Raw genomic sequence first — 27,174 nt, forward strand, 5'->3', positions numbered from 1 at the left:
ATTATTATTATTATTATTATTATTTTTTTTTTTTTTTCAGCATGTAACCAACTAGTACTTTTTCTATGTTTTTTTTCTTACTTGAGAGGAATTGGGCTTAGAATTGTATCATACTCTCCAATTAAATGTGTAAATTATAACAAACAATATTCTCAATGTTTAATAACCATAATATCCAAATTACAAGATCACTTAGATTAGGAATTGAGCTTAGAGTACAAACCTAAAAAAGTACAACCTACGTTGAGTTATTTTGCACATCGTTGATTAACATAATATTCTCATAAGTGATACACAATCCAGGATCAAAGTCTAATAAACTTTGTGCATTTTTTCTTTTGAAATAGTTAAGTATTGTGTTTGACTTTCTCATCATCTACAAATAAATTTACATGATCATTTTGGGTCTTTAAAAAATAAAGAAAAAATATGTGTAGGTTAACAATGAACAAACTCACATGAATAACATAATCATTACATAGACTCTAAGGTAAACATTACACTTTAACCCTATAATTATTATTCTCTTCATATTTCATTGATCTAGTAACTTACCCCAAATTTATAATACTCATATTCACATATAATAATCAATATGATTATAATATGACATATTATAACCTAAACCCCATGGGCATCAATTTCCATTGAACTCATGAAAGTTTAGGGTTAATTAACGTTTTAAATGTAATTAACACATCTAATTAGCAATCCTAGTGTTCACATACCAAAAGCCTTAATTTAACTCATACTGTACAAATTAGGATTTATGTCTATATTATAAACAATAGTGAAATTAAAGCTTTAAACCCATTAATCTAACAACCCGGATCTTAAATCATGCATAGAAATCCACTACACACAAAAGCCCCTAGTTAATTTTAGGAAATTAGCTTCTTACTAAAATTCCCCCAAATTCGGACCTAATCAAAAATTTCCTAAATTATTATGATTTTAAACTTGAAATTCAATGGGTTGAACAAAAACTCAAAGAGAAACTAGAGATTTTTCAATGGCATTAGTTATAAAAACCCATCAAAAATTCTCATATGGCCATATCAAATCAAGAACCAAAAATCCTCACGGAGAACGGATTCAAGATTTACATACACACAAAAAGAAAATAACAACAACAAAAAACACAGAAGTTTCCAAGTAGAAATAGGAATTTTCAAGTTTTCAAGCCAACAGCCAATCTATGAAGGAAAAAAAAAATTAACTTTCTAAATTTTTAACCAAATTTTTAAGCCAAACAATAAAAAATTTAATAAAAAGAAAACTTCACGATTAACCTAAGAAGTAAGAACCAATTGGTAGAGGAGACTTACGGGGACCAAAACTTATCAATTTATTTTGGAGGGGACCAGTATAATATATATATATATATATATATATATATATTTTTTTTTTTACTTTTTAAAATATCTTTTTTGAGGAATGGGGGACCATGGCTCCAGCCGGTCCCCCTCCCTCCGACTCTGGCGCCTACAGCCCATCATCGATGGCAGCACTAAAGGAAAAAGTTAAAGCATATTTACTGCATACCACGTGCATGTAGTTATTACTGCGACCTAAACACTTCTAAGACCGTACACAACATTTACTTTACCTTTGTCTACCAATGAATAGAAAAGCCAAAGGACTTTCTTATCCATTATTTTAGTACAATTTTTTTTTTTTTTCTCTCTCTCTCATCTCTTCTCTTTTTGCCTTTTCTCGGAGATTATATTGAGATTTTATAAAAAAATGTGAGGGAAGTAGGAACTTATATTTTGCAAAGAAAAAATATTTAATTTGTACAGAGAAAGATAAGGTTGTTTGTATAAGAAAGCAAAAAAATTGTTTGAATTCCTAAATTTAAGAAAAATCAAAAGAAAACTACTATGAATGCTTTTAAGAAAATGATTAGAGTAAGTAGGAAATTTTATATTTTGTTAAGAAAAAATATTTAATTAGTATAAGGAAAGATAAGTGAAGTTATTGTGAAATATATTTGAATAATAGAACAAAAAGTAGTTTGATACCCTTAATTTAGGAAAAATCAAAAGAAAATTGTTGTGATTTGTGAGTGCTCACAAGCTCAACCAACTCCATTACATTATGACTCTCTCCTCCATTCCCTTTTCTTCCTTTTGGTAAAAAAGGAAAATCAATAGAAATGCTAACTTTTGTGCATTTGCTTACCATGTGGCTTATTCGGCCACCGCCATATTTAAGTATGGTTGCATTTTCATTTATCTTTTCCTCCTCCGGCCCCTCCGGCCCCTCATCTCCATATGTAGTGGAAAAGATCTTTCCATGCCTTTTTAGTTTATGTATTTACCTTTAAAATAAATTAAAAAACTCTTACATTACACAACAATCACTTACTAGCTATGTGCAATACAAACAATGAGCAATATTAAAAATAAGGAGAAAGTCTACATATCCTCTCTCAAACTATTACGTAATCAACAATTTTCTCCCCAAACTTTCAATTGAGACAATATTTTCCACAAACTACCATTATGCGCTTACTCTTTTCATATATCTGCCATTTTCGTTTCTTCAAGTACTTACTTAACCTTTGCCATATATATGTCATTTTCATTCTCCACATAATCAACAATTTTCAACTACTCAAGTAAGACCTTTAGACCTCGTTGACAAGTTTGAGGGTCTTGCCAAAAAAAAAAAAAAAAATGACGGCTTTTTTCCTCTGCATGTTGGAATAAGAAAAAAAAACACAGCATATCAGTAAGTTGTCAACTATTGGCAACTCTTTGATATTTGAAAAAGAAAAAAGAAAAAAAATAAAATTTCCCAACCATACTAAAAATCCCAACACTAAGCATGTTTTCTCATTTCCTTTGAGTGTTAATTAATCCCCCCTGATCGCTATGCTTACATATTCATTCGGGATTAACACTTCAAAGGACAAAGGGGGATCAACACTTCATATCAAATGTTTGTAATTTAGAATGATAAAACTACTTACCAATTTGCCATCATAGTGGGTGGAATCGTTGGTTGATATTCTCATAAAATCATTGATTTATTGGACAAAATGGATATATACGGAGCAACTTGATGTAATTCATGATTTTGTGATTTTTACCTTTCAATTGAAGGTACCGCCAACCCGCGTTAGAGGCGGGCCTAGGAGCCCAAAGCTCGCTCCTCGATAAACAATGTAACCGTTGGGCCAAAAGGGCTTAGACTGCGAATGGGCTTGAGAACAAGTGGCTCGCATCCAAACAGTTTTTTATTTTTTATTTTTTTCAATATGAGAATGGAGATTCGAACTAGTAACTCCCGTTTTATGAGGCGTAATTTTCAACCGATTGAGCTACCTCTTGAGGACCGCATCCCAACATAATTAGTATAATGCTAATGCTTCAAGAAAATGGAGAATCTATAGGTTATGCATAGAGGTTAGGGAAGCAAAAATGATTGCTACTTTCTTTTTCTAACAAGTTGTGATTAGTCGTGCAAACATGTAGTTGCATATTGACTAAACAAATTGACTAAGGGGCCATTATATTTTGAGGAAGAAACACTATTATTTTATTATACCGGCGTAACAGAGTCTAATAGTCTTTTTGATTACTTTTAAACCCTGCTATATCAGGGTAATAACATTGAACTGAAATAAATATATGGTGTATAATTGCTCTTTGTGAAATAACAAGTTACAACTTATAAAAGAACAAGCTGGCATTGACAAAATCAATCATAATTGGGTACTCTTGTGTGACCTTCTCATGAAAACCATTCCTAAATATTTGTGGGAAGAACAGCCAACCGCTGGTCACCGCCATGAACCCCGTCGTCAATGGTCCTGAAACCGCTCGGTGCAACTGCCACTTATCAGCCATAGCCTTCTTCACCACGATCTCAATGGCCATGCACACGCCTTGTAGGATAAAGAACCATGTGACCTCCCACGTGGGGTAAGCATGAGTTAAGTAATAAAAGATCACTTCGTGCATTAGGCTGGAGACCAAAAAGGACACGATCACCACCGGCAAAGGGTCAAGCGGGGCCCAACTATGTCCGTGGAGATACGGCATAAGGAGTTGTAAACTCAAAAAAGTGAAGTGAACAATACTCACCAAATATAAGAGTACTTTTAGCTGTTTCACCAAACTTTACTTACTAAAATAATTAAAAGTACACTTTTAGTTATCTTAACAACTTATCTTTTTAGAGCACCCACACTAGCCTCACTACTTTAACAATCCACTTTCACTATTCCATTTAAATATTATTTTTCAAAGATTTGTTTATTCCTTCTCTAACTTTTATATTTTCAAGTGTTAGTATTTTCTTAATGGTCTATTTTAAGAATATTTGTCTTATTTCTATCTATGTATTTGTTCATCATCTTTCTCTATTCTCACCCCATTTTGTAGATTAGCAAACTCATTATGCATAATACCATATGTTTAACAAGTATTAACATATGGGGAGCTCCCCCTCACACTTTTTGGCGGAAGAAAAACCTAATATTATTTGTTTAATCACACTTTTTGGGATGGAGAAAAAAAAAAAAAAAAGGAGAGAGAAACTAAAAGCAAAAAGGGAAAGAGAGAAATTATATTTATTTAATCAATAGGTGAGTGAATAGTAATTTTTAAATTTGGTGAGTACTGTTCACCTCACTACTTTTTATTTTTTTATTAAAGTAGTGAGACTGAAAAGTTAACATTTAGGCCATTTTAATTAATCTGCCTCACCAAAATGACCAAAAACTAGTTTTGGTGAGGCTGCAAAAAGCACTCTAATAAGTACTTATTAATTATACAACTCATTTTTTTTCTTTCTTTTTGTTTTTCTCTTTTTTTTTTAATAGTTAAAAAAATAATATTTAAATAGAATAGTAAAAATAAATTATTAAAATAATAATGTTATCAGAGTACTCTAAAAAATAAATTGTTAAAATAAAAAAAATATATATATAATTTAATTATTTTGGTAAGTAAAATTTGACAATCCACTCTAAGGTCGCTGTGGTACTTTTTACTCCGTGTGATCATGCGGGTGTAATAAATATGTTTTAACTTCTCCAATAAGTGCCGACATATCGACCACGGACCGTCTTAGACAAACGTACAGCCTATTTGGGATGTCATCGGCACTAATGGAGAAGTTAAAGCATATTTATATTTGTAAATTACACATTTACACCTGCGCTGGATCAAACTACCGCAGATCGAAGGTCACTGTGGTACTTTTTACTCCGTGTGATCATGCAGGTGTAATAAATATGCTTTAACTTCTCCAATAAGTGCCGACATATCGACCTCCTTCACCAAACGTACAGCCTATTTATATATTACACATTTACACCTGCGGTAGACAAAACTATGCGGTATTTATTTTTTAAGGGTTTTTTAACCATTAAAGTGTAAAGACATGTTATATATTATTCTTTTAATTATGTTTCAATTATCTTTTTTTTTGGCAAATTTAATAGATTTATTATTGAATTTGTAGACTCATAAGGATTTCACAAAAATTCAATAGTAGATTTACCGATTCACAATATGGAGATGATTAAAAGATGGTTGAGAGAATAATTTTTATTATTTCTCTAAAGTGAAAGGTAAAAACAAATTGAAAAAAACACCATCAACTCCCGTTAATTTTTTTTTTCCTTTTATCCACCGGGGCTCAGAGGGTTACCGACAAATGTGAGGCTGCAGTTATCCTCTGCAGTGGTTGAAATCTGGAGGTAGTTGTAAGTTGATGATGTAAGAAGAAAGGGGTGAATGAAGATGAAATTCAAAATCTATTTTGCAGCAAAATTGCTTCGAACTTTTTTGCCTCATTCCCATTCTTCCACCGTCCCATTCCCCTTCTTCTTCTTTGTGCAAAAAATCGTTTTGCTTGTGGCTCTGGATGTGTTGTGGGTGATCTTCTCTAGGGTGGAAATTAGTGCTGCAGTTAAGGTTTTTAATTTAGTAGATGTCATGATTTTCGGATTCAACTCTTCTAGAAAGAGCTTGTGAGGCTTTGTTGCATAAGAGAATTGGGGTTTCTACTCCCCCGAGGAAGAAAACTTGTATTGTAAATGATGTTTCATCCTCAAGGAGCTTCAAAACACTTCTATAGTCTTCTTACTGGAGATAAACTTCAAAAGAATGCTGTAGGGGTGCAGAGGATAAGCGGTGTAATAATTGATTTTGGGCATAGTGAGAAAAGAGAGAAGACGGCTTGGGGTTTGGGTAGAAAAAAATAAAAGGAATTGACGGGAGTTAAACGTGAGATTTGATGATGTTTTTTTTCTTTTTACTTGCATTGTTATCTGCGGTACTGCAAGGTAAGCAAAGTCCCTGCATTTCACACAGAGTCACAGAGTAATAAGTACCACAGCGACCTTACGGCTTCTTTTAGGAAAAAATTCCAAAAAAAACTTGCACAGTTACACTTGTGAGTAATCGGGAGCAGTGACAGCTTCTTTATTGCGTGTTGCAGAATGGTCCCATTCTTCGAATACCCGAGAGGTACGTAGCTCTCAGGCCAATTGACTTCTGCAATTGCTGTAAATGTTTTGATGAAATGGGGAGGTTTTTATTCAAGAATTGGCACTGGAAAGGTGGGGTTTAGGCTGTGTGGGACATCAAACGAGGCCAAGAAATCAATGAGTGATGCAAGGTTTATGTCGCAAAGGTGAAACTCAATACATGTAATATTTAATTTAAATGTGGTTGAATTGACATAATTAAGATTCGATCTCAAGACTTTTAATTCTGATAATCTTTTAGGAAAAATGGTGATTTAATATTGTATCAAAATCAAATGTCTTGGGTTCGAACCTTATTCTCCTTCTAGCAGTCTAATAAATTGTCATGTGTGCCTTAACATATGAAAAACTGTTATAAGTGTTGTGTCCCACGTTGAGAAAATATAAAGAAAAGAGTGATTAATATACCTAAGTGGACTTTATATAGCCCATTAGCTTAGGCTTTTGAGCTAGAGTTGTGTTCAATTATGTATATTAATCTACTCTTGATAAAAACTCCATAATTGCTTTATCTCCCAACAAATGGTATCAAAGCCATGATTACTTTCATGGGATGGGTGTCTAAACGCGTCGGGTTTAGAGTTGTGTCTCCATTCACAACTCTTGACGTGAGATACTCTTAAAAATGATATTGTTGTGAGTGCACTTGTAAGTGTTGTTTCTCACATTGAGAAAATATAAAAGAAAATAGTGCTTAATATACCTAAGTGGACCTTAGCCCATTAACTTAGGCTTTTAGGTTAGAGTTGTGTTCAACTATGTATATTAATGTACTCTTGGTAAAAACTTCATAACCGCTTTATCTCTCAACAAAAACACATTTTATTTTAGTAGCATGTGCTTTTTGCATATATATATATATATATTGGTTAGAGTTGTGTTCAACTATGTATATTAATGTACTCTTAATAAAAACTCTATAACCGCTTTATCTCTCAACAAAAACACATTTTATTTTAGTAGCATGTGCTTTTTGCATATATATATATATATATATATTTTAAAAAAAATATTAATAAGAAAATATGTGCTTCTCACATGTTTCATGAATACATGTCACTTTATTAGACTAATTTATAGTTAATTTATGACCGTTTGAAGATTACATATAGTTCTACTAAAGTGTATACAAGTTGTGACTTCTTCCTTCTGAAGTGCATACAAAAATTTACCTAACAAAATACAAAATACATCAAATTCCTCCATAAAGCTAGCTATATATCTCCCATGAGATCAAAAGGGGTATAGTAGTACTGCTGAATTTATAGCATTCAAAAAAATTTGTCGCTCATCAAGCTAGCTATCTCCCATGAGATCAACCTGTAGCGTGGATATAAATAACACACAAGTGTAACGTCTATCATTACTTTGGAGAGCGTCTCTCTGAACGAATTGGACTTTCTAACTAAAAAGATATAACTTACAAGAGAGTAGGCTTTGACAAAATCAATCATAATTGGGTACTCCCGCATGATCTTCTCATCCACACCATTCCTAGTAACTGGTGGGAATGGGGCACTAAATAGAGAAGTTGAAGCATATTTACTACAAGTGCCTGCATATATAACGTGGAGTCAACCTTTTTTATTTTTTTATTTTTTTATTTTTTTTAAAATAGGTAAATCAACGAGAAAATTATAACAAACAACAAAGGGTTGGTCAATCCAATTACAATAACCCCCAAAACGATCACATCAATTTAAGTAAAAAAATAAAAAATAAAAAATAAAAAATAAAAAATAAAAAAGAATGCATCAAATAAATGACATGACTCTATATTTTCTTTGCATGAAGACAAAAAAATTTGGCCACCAATTAAGGTGGTTTGACAATGTGCACCAGAGATGGCACACACAAGAAAGAAACAATTGCAGCAACGTACACACCCGAAGGAGATTGAACCACATCAACAGAGAGAACCCTGATGAAAGTTGAATCAAAGTTCAAAAAAAAGGCAACTAGCACAAAGTCTAGAGTATACCGCATAACGATCTGCAATCAAATCGAGAGAGCAGTACCATAGATGGTGGAGAGGGCATCTAAAGCCTTGAAACTAGAAGAGAACAACATCAAAACGAAAATAATTACAAAAAAAAACAGCAGCATCAATTGAAGGCATTGGGGAAGGCAATAGGGACACAATTGAAGGTCGATGTCGATGTGTGTAAGCCACTCATTAGCGCGTGAAGGCCATGCGCTGGCAAAGTATGTCGGGAGATGGAAGGCGGCTTCATGAGACCGGCAATAACAGTGGAGGATGGCGGAGTGGTGGAAGTGAGGTGTCACACGTAGTGTAACGCTGCACACGTGTTAGCGCGTGTAGGACACACGCTTGCAAGTAAGATTTACTCACAGGCGCGTGTGAGACACGCTCCAGTGCGTGGTAGCTGGATGGAGATGGGGCTAATGATGGTTGGTAGCAAAGACTCCAGGAGCATGGTGGAGTGGCGCGTGTAAGGTTGGGGCTTCCTGAAATAAGCATATCTAATTTTGGAAAAACCAAATCCAAAAATTTCTAGAAGGGTGCAAATCTGAGGCTTCTTAATACAAACGGTTGCCAAGGAAAAGTATATATATATATATATATATATAAGGTTTTTTTAAAGAAAGCAACACATTCCGAAATATCTGTACGATTGCATCGGATTAATTGTAGTGTGAAATCAAAAAGTGCTGATGAATTGACTGGTGGATATATTATGCACGCAGCACGTTTCCACCGTACCGGCAGGTCATCAAACCGTTGAACAAGTACTACTGTTATATTTATAGCATCCCCACGAACTAACTATTTTTTACTTAAAATGTGACTAGAAAATTAATTAATTAATTAATTTTTTTTTAGCCACTTACTAAAATCACACATCAAATTCTTTTAACCTTTTTCTACTTCATTTATATTTTTTTATTATTATTACTTTATTCTTTATTCCAACAATTTTTTTTTTTTTTTCCTTGAGCAGAAAGGTTAAAAGAAGATACCAATTGTAACTATTCTATTTAAGTGTGATCAAAGTAGTACCAACTCGAGGGACGCCTCTCAAGAGGGGCCTAGATAGTAGGAACCGCAGGCGCTCCCTCAAGATCGACTGAACCATAACTTAACACCCGCCCCACCAAGGTATCAATGGGACTCAAGGTGGCAAACACTAATAGGCTAAGGAATTTTCATTTTGGGAGTCGAACCTAGGCCTTAGTGCATGCCCAACTTTATAGAGATTCTCTTCAGACCATTGAACTACCACCCTTAATGGTTAATAATCATATTGATGTAACCACGATGTAGGCAAGCAGTGAGTTCTTAAATTCATACTATTATGCAAAAAGGTGACAACTGTAGTAAATTAATAAGATAAGACAATTATACACAATAATACCAAGATTTATGTGACTTCCTGTTACGAAATTGAGTAGTCAAGAGATAAAGCATGCCCTAGTTGTTAGTTATTTATTTATCTGTCAATTCTAGTAGGATTTGTAGAGTTGTAGTTAGATAGAAATTCTATGTTCTGTTATACTACTAACCAATGCAACGTAGGTAATTAAAGGATGAGGTCTATTCTAATATTGCAATGTAAAGGATTAGGGAAATAGGTATGTTCCTATATCTCTAACTCCTCCCACGTAAGTTATAATAGGACTTATCCCTTAGATAAAGGATCATGTAACCTAGTAGGTTAAGGAGTTTGTCTCCTAGTTTAATTCTTGTAATCGTTTCTATTTGAAGCCAAGGCTAAGAAATAAAAGACAAGCAAATTTAATCCCCAAACTTTGTGTTTGAAAAAGGTCTAGGTTTCCTTAAAATCTAAGGTTTAAGTTCCTTTAAAATCTACAAAATATCAAAATAGGTAAGAATAAGAATCCAGATCCGGCTTCTTTTCCAATTGAAAGGCGTATTACATGATCTGTTACGCATTCACGTAACACTTAGCTTCCTCAATGTGAAATGCGTTCACAAGTAAATTTACTATAACAAATAGAATACAAATTTTGAAGAGAAAATACTCTGAACTCAAAGCCCCAAAACAAATTGAACTTAAGCAAGTAGTGCTTACTCGAACTTAGCTCGTTTAAGTTTCACTTGAACTCAAGCTCGAGACGAGTTGAGAAACTGGGCTTGCCAAAGGGAAACTTTGTGTGAGCTTGAGCTCGTGCTCACATATTAGCCGACCTCGAGCTTAGCTTGAGTAAGGTTATTTACGCCCCCATCCCCCCCTTAAATTGCATGTTAGATTGAGCTAGTAAGATTATTTCATAGCCGAACATAGCGGGCGGCCAAGAGAACGAAAGCTGTATATTTTCTTTCTTTTTTTAATATATATATATATACACTAACTAACTATTAAACTTTGTCACATTACCATATTAAAATATGTAAAATGCACAAATTGACTAAGAGGGCACCATATGTTTTAGAAAGAGATCGAAATGCTATATACCATGCACACTAATATATCATTATACTGGCGTGACAAAGTTTAATAGCCTATGAATCCGTCCTTGTTGCAAAAGAGAAAAAAAATATAATTGTATGTCAATATAATAAAATTAAAATGAGATAAATGTGTGGTATATATATACTTGTTCAACTTAAAATAACAAGTTACAACTTATAATTAAAGAGTAGGTTGGCTTTGACAAAATGAATCATAATTTGGTACTCCTGAAGGATCCTCTCAAACACACCATTTCTAAGTAATTGTGGGAAGAACAACAAAACCCTGGTCACCGACACGAACACGACCGCCAATGGCCCTAAAACCACCCAGTGCAAGTACGGCCACTTGTTGGCCATAGCCTTCTTCATGTAATAGGACTGTTATAGTATAGTTTAGTTAGTTGAGAAGGTTATAATACAGTTTAGTTATTTGAGAGTTAGTTGAGGGTTAGTTGGGGAAGGTTGTATAAATAGCTTGAGTGAGAATGTAACAGATATCTTGATAGTCAATTGTTCATTGTGAACTTGGAGGAAGAGTCTTCAAATACTCATGGAGGTTTAAGTATTCTCGAAATACCTAATTCAATAGTTAATTCATTCTCTCTTTATATTCTTTCTCTCATTCCTTTCCATGTTAGGATTCATTAACAGCTGTTATAAGAACATAACTGTTACACTTCACCACGATCTCGAGGGCCACGCACACGCCTTGTAGGACAAAGAACAACGTGTCCTCCCACGTGATAAAAACACGAGTGAAGTAATAAAAAATCACTTCGTGCATCAGGTCGGAGACCAAGAAGGACGCGATCACCTCCGACAGTTGGGCCAAGCAGGGCCCAACTATAGGTGTAGAAATACGGCATACGGGGGTGTATACGGTAGGGGGCGTAGAATACTGGGTACCATGAGGTTCCACCTCCGGCCCCAGAAGTCTTGCAGAGAAGTAGAAAGGTCGGGCTCATTAAATTGTTGCTCGAGCTCAAACCCACGTGCTAGAGCAGGTGCAGCAGCCAGGGCTAGCATGATCTCCACAACAAGGTAAAGATGGATACAATATATAGAGAGCAAACACAAGGTATGGGTGCATAATTGGTTTGTATTCATATGAACGGATTATGAGAGCAAGAAGCAAGGCATTTAGAACCAACAAAACAGATTTCCGGCCAGGTCACGTTTTGAGCTTAATTTTTTAGCATTTCGGTTTTGATGGGAAGGAAAGTTATGGAGATGAAGTGAGAAAGCTTGGGCGGGAGTGGCGTTAAAGGGCCTTGATCCAAGGCAAATAGGATGAGCTTGAAGTTGCCAATCCAAACCAGAAGGAAGATTGTGAGAATGCCGATATGGATGGCATTGAGAATGATCCAAAGGGAGGATTATGAAGAGGCAGAAAACATATTTAATTGGCATCGAGAAAGATAAGGTTGTTTGAATAGGAAAGCAAAAAATTTGTTTGGATCCCTAAATTTAAGAAAAATCAAAAGAAAACTACTGTGATTAATGTTCTTCAGAAAAAAGATTAGGGTAAGTAGGGAACTTATATTTTGTTGAGAAAAAATATTTAATTAGTATAAGGAAAGATAAGGAAAGCTATTGTGAAATGTATTTGGATAATAAAACAAAAAGTAGTTTGATACTCTAAATTTAGGAAAAATTAAAAGAAAATTATTGTGAGATGTGAGTGCACACAAGCTCAACCAACTCCGATGACTCTCTCCTCCATTCCTTTTTCTTCCTTTTGGGAAAGTAGGAAAATCAATAGAAATGCTAACTTATGTGCATTTGCCCACCATGTGACTTATTGGGCCACCCCCACATTTAAGTATGGTTGCATTTTCATTTACCTTTTTCCCCTCCCCTCATCTCCATATATATGTAGTGGAAAAGATCCTTTCATGCCTTTTTAGCTTATGTATTTACCTTAAAAATAAATTAAATACATTACACAACAATCACTTACTGTATATGTGCAATACAAACAATGAGTAAGGAGAAAGTCCATATACCCCCTCTCAAAATTACTACATAATCAACAATCTCCTTCCCAAACTTTCAATGGAGACAATGTTCCTCTCAAAATATCAAAAATTATCAATGTCCCTCTTCCACGATGAAAATACCCTTCTATATATAACTTTAACTAATTTTTTTAAAATAGTAATAATAAATTAAAAACTAGGGTTTGTATATTTTTTTTTTCTTTCATTTTTTTATTAAAGAAATTTATTTTATATTTTTACTTTTCAAATTTATTGGAGTATTTTTGTCCTATTGAAAAATATTTAAGGTTATTTTTGTCTTTTTACTAGCCTTTGGGAGGGGGACATTGTTCTAATTGAAAGTTTGAAGGGAACATTATCAATTGGATGGTAGTTTGAGGGGAAGGGTGTATAGAGACTTTTCCCTAAAAATAATGACAACCCCGAAGCAAATTAAAAATTTCTTTCAATGCCTTATATATGTCATTTAATTTTCTTTCTCTAGCTATGTAATTAACCATTTTCATATATATATATATCATCTTCATTCTCCAGGTGCTTTACTCTTTTCATATAATCTGCCATTTTGGTTTTTTCCAGTGCTTAACCTTTGCCATGTATATGTCATTTTCATTCTCCACATAATTAACAATTTTCAACTACTCAAGTAAGACCTTTAGACCCTGCTGACAAGTTTGAGGGTCGTGCTAAAAAAAAAATAGCATATCAGTAGGCCCAGGTATCAGTCAAACAGTTCGATTTTGGCTCTTATCGGTTATTAGCCGATAATTTTCGGTTAAACGGTTTATTAATTGATACCGGACCAATAAGAATTTTAACCGAAATTATCGGTTATAACGGTACACGGTTAAACGGTTCGGTTAAACCGGTTAACCGGTTTAGCCGTGGGCTTTATATTGATTTATTTTGTTAGGCCAAAAATAAGTTTTTTTTTTTTTTTACTTTTGAGAGCCCAAATACTTTTTGTTGGGCTAAAATAACTTATTAAAAATAAGTTGTTTTAAGACCCTATATTTGTTTTTTGGGCTAAAAATTGAACCTTTTTTATATTGATCCTTCACAAATTTTTTTTTTTTTTTTAAATATTATAAAATACATTTTTCCAAAGTAAATGGACTAATTAACATAATAAATGCTAATTAGACTAATAAAACTAGTTAATGAAAAATGTTTTCACCAAAGGCAAAGAAATCACATCCAATGCCATCACTAAAAAAAAAATCAAACCTACCTAAACCCAAATTAAAATAAAGTTACATAGGTATATATATAATCCCAAAACTACGTCGTTTTGGCATCCATACTTAACGGTTTATATCGGTTAAACGGTTAACCGATATGAAATTTCTAACCGGACCGAACCGAACCGATGAGCATACTAGTATAAAAAATTTAACCGATAAGGATATCGGTATATCGGTTACAGTTAATATCGGTTCGGTCAAAACCGGTACACGGCCGATAATCGGTAACCGGTTAATCTGCCCACCCCTACATGTTAGTAAGTTGTCAACTATTGACAACTCTTTGATATACGAAAAAAAAAAAAAAAAATCTCACACACTACCATACCACACCAAATTATACCCAATATGAGAAAGAAAGAAAAAAAAAAAAAAAAACTAAAAAACTATTTATTTTTTATTTTTTTAAACAAAAATTGAAGGGTGTCAAATCCTAATTGGTGGGCACAAAGAGGTGGCTTTGGCTTGGTATAGAAGTTATGCTCAATTTAGAATGATAAAGCTAACCGATTTGCCATCATAGTGGGTGCAATCATTGGTTGATATTCTCATACAATCATTGATTTATTGGACAAAATGGATATATCATATATATGGAGCAACTTGATGTAATTCATGATTATGTGATTTTTGCCTTTTAATTGAAGGTATATCGCCAACCCGCGTTAGAGGCGGGCCTAAGAGCCCAAGGCAGGCTCCTCGATAAACAATGTAACCGTTGGGCCGAAAGGGCTTAGACTACGAATGGGCCTGACAACAAGTGGCCTGCATCCCAACACAGTTGATTTTATTTTTATACAATACTAATGCTTCAAGAAAATGGAGAATCTATAGGCTATGCATAGAGGTTGGGTAAGCAAAAAAGATTGCTACTCTCTTTTTCTAACAAGTTGTGAATTTTATTATTATTATTATTTATTTTTTTATTTTTTCTAAGCAAATATGGGAAATCAGGGAAGGGGAAACTAACAAGTAGTGATTAGTGGTGCAAACATGTAGCATATTGACTAAACAAATTAACTAAGGGGGCACCATATTTTGAGGAAGAAAAATAATATATACTACGCTATTATCTTATTATACCAGCGTAACAGAGTCTAATAGCCTTTTGATTACTTTTAAACCATGCTATGTTATCTTAATAAAATTGAACTAAAATAAATATATGGTGTATAATTGATCTTTGTGAAATAAAGAGTTACAACTTATAAAAGAGTAAGTTGGCTTTGACAAAATCAATCATAATTGGATACTCTTGTATGGTCTTCTCATGCAAACCATTCCTAAATATTTGTGGGAAGAACAGCCAACCGCCGGTCACCGCCACGAACCCTGCCGTCAATGGTGCCGAAACCGCCCGATGCAACTGCCACCTGTCAGCCACGGCCTTCTTCACCATGATCTCAATGACCACGCACACGCCTTGTAGGATAAAGAACCACGTGACCTCCCACGTGGGATAAGCACGAGTTAAGTAATAAAAGATCACTTCGTGCAGTAGGCCGGAGACCAAAAAGGACGCGATCACCGCCGGCAAAGGGGCCAAGCGGGGCCCAACTATGTCCGTGGAGATACGGCGTATGGGGTTGTATACGGTAGGGCGTAGAATACTGGTGACCATGAGGTTCCACCTCCGGCCCCAAAAGTCTTGTAACGAGGTAGCCAGGTAGGGCTCGTTAAATTGTGGCTCGAGCTCAAACCCACAGGCTCGAGCCGGAGCGGCAGCCAGGGCTAGCCCGATTTCCACACCAAGGTAGACATGGAAACAGTAGAGAGCAAACACAAGGTATGGGTGCATAATTGGTCTGAATTCATATGATCGGATTATGAGAGCAAGAAACAAGGGTTTTATAACCGACAAAATAGATCTGGGGGTCACTTTTGGTGCTGGTTTAGCATTTTGGGGAGATGGGTGTTGCTTGATTTTGATGGGAAGGCAAGCTACGGAGATGAAGTGAAAGAGTTTGGGTGGGAGTGGTGTTAATGGGCCTTGATCGAAGGCGAAGAGGATGAGCTTGAAGTTGCCGAGCCAAACAAGGAAGAAGATTGTAAGACCGCCGATATGGACGGAGTTGAGGTTGAAGGGTAGGGTTATGAAGAGGTAAAAGATGGGAAGAAGAGAGAGAAGCCGCATCATGCCCTTCCGGATTCGAGCAACTACGTAGTAACAATAACACAGAGATGTAATGACTATGATCCATACCTTGATGCACTTCTCGATTTCACCACCCATTTCCTATCTCTTTGTCTCTCTGTCTCTCTGCTTCTCTCCCTCTCTCTCGCTTGCTCTCTCAGATATTGACCACCTTGACGAAACCCCCCCACCAATCCGGGATGGCGGCCGTAAAGGGGAAGTTATAGCATAAATGAATTAAGGGAAAATTTACCAAAAAAAGAGGGAAAGATTTGCAAAATTGGTTAATAGGTTAGTAATATGCAGCGCGCCAGTGTTAGAATTTTTTTATTTTTATTTTTACTATTTAAATAATTATTTAATTATATTTTATAATTAAATAATATTGGTGTGCATGAGTGTTCATGCACGCCAGTGTGCTACAGATTACTGCTCTTGGTAATAAATAATCATGTGATATGCCTTGTATAATAAATGACGAGGGCGATATTAATTTTGGTCTTTTTTTTTTTTTCTTCTTCTTGTCATGACAATTATGAAATGAGAATAACTTCTATAAGGATTTGGCATAAACTAGCTACTTTGTGCCTTCCAATAAAAAATGAACAAATTAGCATATCGCACAAAATGAGATAGAGAGGAAAACACTGAATTTTTACTTCTCACAAAATTCATTTTTCCTGTTTAATCGTGAATTGGTTATAGAACCTAGAGACCCACCGCCTACCCCCATTGCCTGTCACCGCCCTCTCCTCTGTCAAGCGCCGCCGGATGCCACCAAATGTTCTCCTGCCGCTACTCCAATAGCACCCAAATAACAACCTCTATAGCAAACTGTCTCTTCATCGCATTTTTTATGTATATTTCGCCAAGTTTTAAATCTCCCAAAGAACAAGTTTTCTTATTTTTTTTAAATCTCCCCCTACCCAGGATTCTGGTCGGCACTCCCGGGGTTTATTTTGCCAAAATCTGCTCCTCTTATGTTTTGGTAACTACCATCTTTAATACCATTTCAATTTTTCCAAAGCATAGATTTGCTCTGGCACAATGAGAAGTGGGGATTTCAAAGCTGGAGGGAAAATGCTTTGATTGTGAGGGTAGGAGAACAGGGTATTAAACTAGAATACACCTTAGGCTGCAAGGTTCCCAGTGGTAAAATATTTACTACATAAATGATGAATGCATCTATTTTCCTGGTAAAACAGAAAAATACAAGCCATACCAAAAGAAAAAGAAGAAAAGCAAGCTCATTAACTCAAAGAATAAGTGAACATATATATATATATATATATATATATATATATATATATATATTATTTTTTAGAGGGGAAAAAGGGAAAAAGAATAAGTGAACATGAGTAAGGCCTAATAAAGAGAAGGGGTTGGTTGTTGGTTGGGGGGAGGAGTAAAAGCAAGCCCATTAGATTATACATGCGAGACACCTTTCAAAAATATCTTGCCTCCTGGAACAGTAGAAAAGCACGAAAAGCTAAAAATTTGGGTCTAAAATTGATCTCTTCTCATTATTTAATATATAAGAATCAGTTTGGGGTGCTCTCTACATATATGTGATGCACAGATGTTGCATGTGTAAAAGGAATAGAGAGTCCTGAACCACCTTCTTTGTCATTGCGATGTGACTTCCGCTATGTGGAGTGCTCTCTTTAGTCGTTTTGAGATGTCTTGGGTTATGCTTAGACGGGTTATCGAGTTGTTTGCTTGTTGGTGGTCCTCTAGAAGGCCGATGAGTGATGTGGTGTGAAAAATGGTGCCTAATTACCTCTTTTAGTGTTTATGGAGTGGGGAAAAAAAAAAAAATAATAAAATAAAATAAAAAATAGGAGCTTTGAGGACTTGAAAGGATCCTTGGAGGATATTTTATCATCTTTATTCCATATGTTGTATCTTTGGACCGTGTATAAAAACAAGTGGTATTTGGGTTGCACCTTTTGCACTTTCTAATAATATTTTTGCTAACGAAGAACTCCTCTAAGACAGGGCCACTTCGTGTATCCATCCCTATTAAGTAAACCTTGGACCCGTGCAAAAAGCCATCTCCACACGGATCGGGTAATACTCCAGTTTTGCCAGCAAGCCGGCCGCAAGAAATTGTTTGCACCCAAGAAGATTTGAACCTTAGACCTTATTGACTACCACAAAGCCAACCCCTTGGGGTTACGCTTTCTAATAATATTTTGATTACGTATTAAAAAAAAAATATATCCACACATTAATTGTAAGCAACACAATCAAAAAAATGCAGATTGAGAACCTAATCTTAGTATACTCTCTTGTAAAATTGCTCCATTTCAAGGCCTTTATGTAACTTTCTTGCTAAAGATGCTCCATTCAATACCAGATATAACCAACTAAAAAAGTACTTAACCACACAATATCACCACCATTATCACAAAATGCACAAACACAATCCTCATTTCCAATGGAATTATCTTCTTCTTCTTCCAAAATATCATCATCCATCTCATCAACTATAAATCCAGACATTGATGTGGTTTGAACAGCCTGAAACACCAATAAGTTCATTGGCTTCAAAATAATTTAGACAAATATAAAAGAGAAAGAAAAAGAAGTTACAGAGAATAATGGAACAAAGAAAAAGAAGAGCAGACAAGCAGGTGTATAACCTCGTCGGACAGTTTCCTCTTCCCCGGCTTAGATCATGTTAAAAACTAAGAGATAGTAAATCTCAGAAAAATAATAATAATAATAACAAAAATCAAAGAAACAAGTAAAGCTAGAGTAAGTTAGAAATACTAATGATAGCCACAGAATAATTTAGCAGCATCCAAAAACTAACCCAACCAAATCCACTTCAAGAGCACTTCTCTCTGCACCTTGTTCACTTAGCCATAACCAGAAAGTTCAGGGGAAAAAAAAAAGGAATAAATCCTCCAACAAGCTTCCCAAGGTCTGACCTCATACAAGCTTCAAAAGATTCCATTCTAATACCATTTGTAGAGAATTCAATTTGAGGAAATCACTAATTTGACTTATTTAGTATTAGTCAATTCATAGCAATAAAAATTAAGAGTGCAGAAAAAACAACTCATTGATTATATAAATATAATAGCTTAATTGGTATCCTTCAATATTGTCAAAAACACCCATAACATTCTTTTATAGGTGCATTACAAAAATAATCTTGAATGTATACACCAAAGAATTATATATATAAAAAAATTCAATCTTCATATACCTAAAAAAAAAACTGTTCACCATCCATGAAGTCCGAATGAAAAGCAACAATACCTTAAATTGAGATTAATTTAGCCCTTCAAATCTTCAGCGACCATGCTAGATATGTATGCTAACTACAAAGCTCTAATTACTAAACAAATTAAAAAGATAAAATGGGCAGAAGAAAAAACTACATGATCACACTTCAGTGCCAAAACTGTTTCTTTTTCCCGAAACTAAAAATGGTTGCAAAATTTATCTAATAAATAAACTTGGCTTCATAGTTGCACTACAAGCAAGCTATCTAGTCTTGTGAGCTTTGGACAACTTCTTCTTTCTTTTTTTCACAGCCTTGGGCACTTTATTCTGGCGAGCCTCCCTCTTCTCCTCCTTGACTTTCTTTTTGTTCTCTTTTCTAGCAGCTTTCTTATCTGCAGGAGTCTCTGCTTCAGATTGAGACGAGAAACTTGCTTCAGAATCGCTTGAGTTTTCTTCGTCTTCAACTGCTTGAGACTCTGTTATATTCTCGGAAGGATTAGAATGAGCAGCTAGATTAATAGATGATCCATCAGAAGGGTCTGCTGCTTGTTCAGCTGGAGACCGCTGAGCTCTTGAAAGAACATCCTTCAGTCCTGTGATAGTTTGGTAATACATATCTTTAGTGTCCTGGCCACTGGTTATCCTTTGTACATCCTCCTCGACATTCTTCACATGTTCTAGCGTCTTTGGGATGAATGACTGTAAAATAACACCAGAAAATGAAAAACACTCAACAATTTATGAGTAATCAAAATTGATCAGTTGTACAGAGACAGGCATGCTTGTACAGAGACAAACACCAGCTTCAAGTATCAATATTTAAGGCATCTTAAATTTTGCCATGAAAAGGGGATAGAGGATGAAAAGAAACTCCTATAACACAATGCCACTGGCACACAGGTTAAGACACTGTTGGTGGGAGGGAGGGATAAGACACTGTTACCTGCACAAACACATGGTCTGCAATTTCATCCTCTACAGATATGTCTCCTCTGGCCAAAATTTTTTGTTGCGCCTGAAACGAGTTGAAAGCAGTCTCAATAAAAATATCCTGAAGTCCATCAGAAAATTTGAGAGTATAAATTACCAAACCTCTTCCAGATAACTGTCCACAGCCTCCTCAGCAATAGAAGGATCAACTATAAAATCAAAGAGTTCGCGAATCGTCATAACAGCTACACCATGTTTTCTAAAGAAATCCTGCATGCCACCAAAGCTTAATTAACTCATACTGCTGACCACAAGCACTTTTAGTTTGATATTTTTGGTTTCAGAGAGCGTACAGAAATATGAACACAATCTTCACATAGGAATTCAAGGGCATGAGGGTGATCAAGATCAACTGACTGAGAGACATCTATAATGTACAAGTGACCCTACAAATCAAGAAGAAAATAAATCAAAATGTCCACAAATTACGCATGGAATCAATTCAATATTAGCCCCCCCAAAAAAAAGCGCACACAAATATAATTGGGGCTCACCTCAAAATAAAGTACGTTATATTCGCTGAGGTCTCCATGAACCAGTTTGCACTTCTGATATAATGTCCGCATTGCAATAATTATCTGAAAAAAGCAATGCCAAGAAGATATTTTGATCATTTCAGCAAGACAGCAAATTATGACACTAAGCCCTTTACACTTGCCGAAAGAAAGCTATAATAGAAGCATTTGTTGTTGATGCGTATATCAATACCAAATTTGTTAAAAAATAAAAGTATAATTTCATAAGATTAAGCATATCAAAAGACAAAACGATTTTATATAACTAAAAAATCTCTTTATCTAGGCAGCTCCAACCAGATCTATTCAAGTGATAAACCTCACCCCACCTATATTATCAACCATCCCACCATCATTCTAGATGGCAGGTTCCACTTGACATAACTAAGTACCTATAGGTCCAAATCAACAAAAAATCCACCATCATCTTATGCATCAGAGACCACTTAATAACTAATATTTCCCCCCAACATTCTAGAGAGCAGGCTTCACACTTCATAACAGAGAATTCTTGAAGAATGACTAAAAAGGCATGAACACACCTCCATATAACCTTCACGTAACCTGTCAAGCGATAAGGCAGCATCCTTAAGTCGAGGTGCAGCCCAACCTGCTTTCCCTGTACAAGTACAACCACCAATAAACTTCAACGACTCTACTTTAGAAGCCCAAACTCAATTTTGTTCACAAGAGAATAAGTGAGGAGAAGAAAATAAATAAAAAAGAAAAATCTTACAGTAAACACCTTAAAATTAAAATGACTAAGAATGTATTTAATCTGTATTGAGGATAACTGCAGGGACCGCACTTACTACTAATATATATGATTGACATGCTGGCTGGGAGCCCAATTTATTGATCGTTGCATAAAATTCTGATTAAAAAGTAACAGCCATCTAACTATATTTATTATAACACACGCATACACACAATACCTATGAATTCCATGACCAGAACATGAAGTCTCAAAAGAATTGGAGTGGGGCACCTAATTCCCGCTGCCTTCAACCTGCAGTTCACAGTGACCATATTAAATACAATATGACAGCTTAAACAACTGAAATACATTGCTCCTCCACTAGATCTTGATAATTTTACTGAAATAAATTGTCATTTCCTCTCCAAAAACTTAAAATCCTAAAAGACTTAAAAGCATCAGGAACAATGTGTTGGTCTTACCTCATAAGGTTCCTCATCTCTTTCTCAGCCCATGTTTTCACCATTTTCCTGGGATTATGCCTGCAGTATCCATTTCTGAAACGGTAGTCACCTTCCACATAACGATCTCTGTCCCTGTTATCGTTTAGATCACCAAGTTAAATTTGTTACCAAGCTACAAACAAGAACAAAGTCTCTGAACCATGGAACTAAGCCACAAGATTATCAAGCTAAAAGGGTCACCTGGACATACTTAAATACCAGAATAGAAGTTTTATATATTTTGATTGCCAGTTCCTGACCATCAGATCTGGTTGCATGATAGACATTTGCCTGTTGAAAAAAAATGATTGCAAGATAAGGACATATTACCCAACAATTCAGACTTTGTAAGAATTGAAACTGGTACGTGCTATAGGTATCAGTACAGAAATGAAAACAAGAACTGCATTACGTACTTCTTTTCCAGTTGAAATACAGCCATTAATATCATGAAATACACCTCGATTCAGCATCTTAAATAAAGCCATGCGAGTTCTTGGATCAATGGCCTGGAGGGCAATATAAAGAGAATCAGGTAAAAGTTTCCGTTTTTTGATAGTTCAAAAATGCCAATAAAAGATTACAATGTTTCACCTGCTCAACGGTCGCACGATCTGCTTTATCAGTAGTTTTAGTTCTACCAATGGTCATCTCTCGAACACTTTCACGAATTGCAGCCATTACAGAGTTTGACATTCTTACGTTCAACCTCCCCTCCCACTCCTGCACTATCAATTTGACTTGGTTAAAAGTGAAAAACAGACACAAACATAATCAATCAAACACAACCCACACAAACATGGAAAAGCAGGGATTGATAAAAATAATGAGATCTTTGGAGAGTCATTTTCGTGTTTATGGCAGGAAAGGAACAATAGGTGCTTTGAGGACTTGGAGAGATCTTTGGAGGACATTTTATCCTCTTGTTTTCATACTTTGTATCTTTGGATTGTAACACATTTGTCCCCGTTGTCGATTAGTTACGATGATTTCCTTACTCGCTTTTCTTTTTCTAGTTAGGTGATCATTTTGTATACTCCCTGTGTACTTTGGGGCGCCTTACACTTTTAATAAAACTGGTTATTACTTATAAAAAATAATAATAATGAGATTATTAATGACTTGTATTAACAAAAAGGGTAAATTCAAATCCAATAAATTAAGATATAATCCCTTAAAACCAAATCAACTAGCTCAAAAAATGAGTTTAAAGCACAATATAATTTGGACATAGCATATTACCCTCAATTTCACCAAAATTTTCAAACCTAAGACTATGCATTTCTTCTCAAATTATTATTATTATTATTATTATTATTATTTATTTATTTTTATATAACGAGGAACTCCTCTAAGAGAGGGTCACTTTGTGTAGCCACCCCCGGTTAGGTAAACTTTGGACTTGTGTAAAACGCCCCCTCTACACAAATCGGGTAATAGAGGCTAGCCCCAAGGAATTGTTTGCATCCAAGGGAATTCGAACTTTAGGCTTCATGGACTACCACAAAGACCAAGGCTCTTACCACTTGAGCCAACCCCTTAGGGTTCTTCTCGAATTAATTAGTACATTACCCATGAATGTGAAACTTAATCATGGTCTCTATGAACCAAATGAGAAACTTCAAAGTGCAATTCCCTAGCACCCTATTTGGTCAACAAGATAAGCAACATTGTTTATAATAAAAGAGCATAGAAATTAATCAAATTTCCCATCTTTTCCTAGAATTCAATCACATAAATTGCACACAGAACTAATATACCTCCAAAGGCGAAGCTCGAATGCGATTGGCAAACCTCTGGTTACGATTTGAGAGCGGTTGAAGCGTCGATGTATTTGGGCGAGAGTGCAGCCCACCATGAGCGTTGGGACGCCTCGAGTTGAGTGTGAAACTGCCCTCCACAGCTTCGTAGTCATCCTTGGAGTCCAACCAATCCAACGCGTCTCCTACTTCCGAGTCTGATGACCAAAGCTCTTCTTCCTCTTCTACTTCCCCTTCCTCTTTCTCTCTCTCTTCGTTCACGGCTACTAGCTTCGCCTCCATAACGGCCATTAGAGCGTTGGGTTTGCAATATTTTCAGTTTGTAACCTGGGAAAGAAGTAAATAAATTGATTATTTTTTGGCTGTCTCAATTTCTCAAATATAGAAAAAGGGAAAATATCATTCATGGTAATGGTGCCTTTGGTTTGGCTAGTACCAAATTGGTCCTTGTAGTTTCAAAACTATCCTGAAGGTCCTTGAGGTTTTCAAAATATCACATAAATCGGAATTTTACTTGACCGCAAGACTTAGAACAATAGGTGATTTCTCTAACACCATCCCAATTTGTCAGCCCTAAATAAATTAATGGCTATAACTTTCGGTTTGCTTGGCCGATTGGATTTGGGGGTAGACACGCTAAATTAATGAGTGACACCGCATGACCCATTTGGGCCGTTTAGTTAACTAGTAGTGACCCGACACGTCTGATTTACTGTTTATTTTTATTTTTTTGCTTCTGCAACCATAAAACCATCCATCTGTCAGTAAAATGGCAGTGTGTGTTTTTTATTATTTCATTTTCTCAGTAACCAAACAGAAGTTTCGGGAAAAGAAAACTGGGGGGTTTTACAGCATAGGACTTACGGGATTTGCGAATCAAACGGAAAGTATGGAATCAAACGACGGAGAGACCGAGAGAGAGGGAGAGCGGCGGTGCTACGTGAGAGTAAGAGCTGGAGACGACGGAGAGACAGAGAGGGAGTTCCGAGCCGGAGTTGATGGAGTGACGGACTGTGGTCTGAGCGAGAGACTGTGCCTTGCCACAGAGTCACGGCAGCCGTGGTCTGTGAGCCGAGAGAGAGAGGGAGAGCGAGACGCTGTGAGAGGCGGCTGGAAGTGGTGTGGAACTTAGGGAGTTAGGGTTAGAAAATGGAAATTAGAAGAGTGACCCTTTATAGGTTTCGTTTTTTTGGATCCGGCTTCTGTGTGCCGTAAAAATATTGGATTTGGAGGGCTCAGATTTAATCACATTTCTTTTAAGCCACACGTGGTCGTTTTTAACTCAAATTTGATTAAATTTAACCAATTACGGGTCAAGCAGTTTGACCCGTTTGACACCCGAATCCGTTGAAACTAAGGGGCCAAAATGCGGACCAAACTTACAACGAGCTTGAAATCCGTGCACGTTTTAAAAAAGGGTAAAGTTTTTTTTCAAATTGGGTTGAATAAATTTTTTTTAACCTAATCTATAAAAGTGACATATGTTCTTTTTTTTAATAATATGTGAGATGCACATGCGTTTTTAATAAAATTTATTTCAATTTTGTCCCTACTATTAAAAAAACATGTGCATCTCACATTTTCAAGGAATGCATGTCACTTTTGTAGATTATTTTAAAAGAAATTCATCTAACCCAGTTTGAAGAAAAACTTTGTCTTTTTAAAAATGACAGGAATGAAATAATAATAATAATAATTAGTGGATGCATAAATGACAAGAAGAAGAAAAAATTTTCAAGTAGGAATCAAGAGAAAAAAAAAAATGTCAAAGTAAGTCATACAGCCAGAACATAATCATAAAAAATAAATAGAACTAGATACTATAATTCTATTAAAAAAAAATAAGTTAAACTAAAAAAATTAAACAAACCGAAAGTTGGAAATGATTATAGAAAGAAGAATAATAGAGACAATTTTTTGACACAACTTTGACCCAACTTTTTTCCTATATGGTAATTTTTTTTTAAATAAAATAAAAAATAATTGTGGTCTTTTTTATTTAGTATTTAAAAAAAATAGTATTTTTCTTCAGAAAAATGGTCATTATTCTGAAGAAAAATACCTTTTTTTTTTTTAAAAAAAAAAAAAGACCACATAGGATGTTATTACTTCATAAATTTTTTTAATTTTTAATTTTGTTTTTTTTTTTTAAATACTACATAAGAGTAAAATTTGGCTAAAGTTATGTCTCTATCATTTCTCTTATAAAAACTCGAATAAAGATAAAAAAAAATATAAGATTTCTAAATTTCTAAATAATCATAATGAAAAGTCTCTTACCAATAGAACCTTTCCCAAAACTGCTTATTCCTTGCTAGAGAGAAAATAAATTTTGGTGAAAGCAAATTGGGAACCGTAAGAATATTCCCAAAACTGCTTTTGTCGTTGTGATTTCACTTTCAATTTTTTTTCTGCAACATAATTAAAGAAAAAAAAAATTAATATTACCTTCATAAATCAAAGCAACGTAAAAGAAAAATAACCACTTGAGAAATCAATTCATATTCTTTCCTACGTATACAAGCCTCATGATCAAATAAGAAAATTAAAATAATCAACACCCAACCACCTCTTAATACTAATTTAGATATTAATTATATCAACAAAAACATATTTACTTTGATAGCTTAATTCATCTATGTGCTCTGTCAATCAAAATTTATTGACAAACACCCTTAATAACCCCAGGAGTTGTTCTACAACATCATGTAACTTTGACGCAAGAAATATAACAGAGAGAGAGACAGATAAAATCTGTGCGTTTCGTCGTCAGTGGGAGAGAGGGAAGATGGATTTTGACAGTGGATTGGGGTTTTGAAATTTGGGGATTTTGACGGGGGTAGCTCGTCATCAGCAGTACTTGGCGTTCAAGCGATAGGTGAGGGGAGAGGGAAGAGGAAAGAGAAATTTGTCTGCAAATATGGGAAGCGAGAGAGTCACCATTTATAACCTAAAAATACAATACACGTGAATTGGGGTTTGGTGGTAGTGTAGTAAAAAAAAAAAACAGAAATGCTTTTTTTTTTTAAAACAAAAAAAATAAAATAAAATAAAAAGAGAGAAAAATATTAGGGTCAAATAGAAAAAATATGAAAAAAAAAAATATAGAATACTTAACATTTCTCTAAAAATAAATGTATACATGAGA

At 35.0% G+C, this 27,174-nt stretch overlaps 2 protein-coding genes and 1 pseudogene across 3 annotated transcripts; all 3 read right to left on the bottom strand.

The window, feature by feature from the left end:
* Nucleotides 1–3,671: 3,671 nt before the first annotated feature.
* Nucleotides 3,672–12,356, bottom strand: LOC132174573 (long-chain-alcohol O-fatty-acyltransferase-like; annotated as a pseudogene).
* A 2,987-nt stretch (nucleotides 12,357–15,343) lies between these two features.
* Nucleotides 15,344–16,587, bottom strand: LOC132175365 (probable long-chain-alcohol O-fatty-acyltransferase 5). The gene has a single exon (XM_059587297.1). The coding sequence runs from the start codon at nucleotides 16,421–16,423 to the stop codon at nucleotides 15,389–15,391; it is 1,035 nt and encodes a 344-aa protein (XP_059443280.1). The 5' UTR covers nucleotides 16,424–16,587; the 3' UTR covers nucleotides 15,344–15,388.
* Nucleotides 16,588–19,578: 2,991 nt separating this feature from the next.
* LOC132176024 (uncharacterized) lies at nucleotides 19,579–25,180 on the bottom strand. Of its 2 annotated transcripts, none has more exons than XM_059588131.1 (13): nucleotides 24,891–25,180; nucleotides 24,027–24,353; nucleotides 22,861–22,989; nucleotides 22,683–22,775; nucleotides 22,478–22,557; nucleotides 22,246–22,359; nucleotides 22,002–22,075; nucleotides 21,609–21,685; nucleotides 21,046–21,129; nucleotides 20,845–20,937; nucleotides 20,654–20,761; nucleotides 20,505–20,576; nucleotides 19,579–20,260 (listed from the first exon to the last, which is right to left on the bottom strand). In XM_059588131.1, the coding sequence occupies exons 2-13, from the start codon at nucleotides 24,315–24,317 to the stop codon at nucleotides 19,823–19,825; spliced, it is 1,653 nt and encodes a 550-aa protein (XP_059444114.1). In that variant the 5' UTR covers nucleotides 24,318–24,353; nucleotides 24,891–25,180; the 3' UTR covers nucleotides 19,579–19,822. The 2 variants fall into 2 exon arrangements, with proteins under 2 accessions (XP_059444114.1, XP_059444115.1); XM_059588132.1 differs by lacking the exon at nucleotides 24,891–25,180 and adding an exon at nucleotides 24,463–24,580.
* Nucleotides 25,181–27,174: the final 1,994 nt, after the last annotated feature.

This window comes from Corylus avellana, chromosome ca3 (assembly GCF_901000735.1).
Source record: "Corylus avellana chromosome ca3, CavTom2PMs-1.0".
NCBI lineage: Eukaryota > Viridiplantae > Streptophyta > Magnoliopsida > Fagales > Betulaceae > Corylus > Corylus avellana.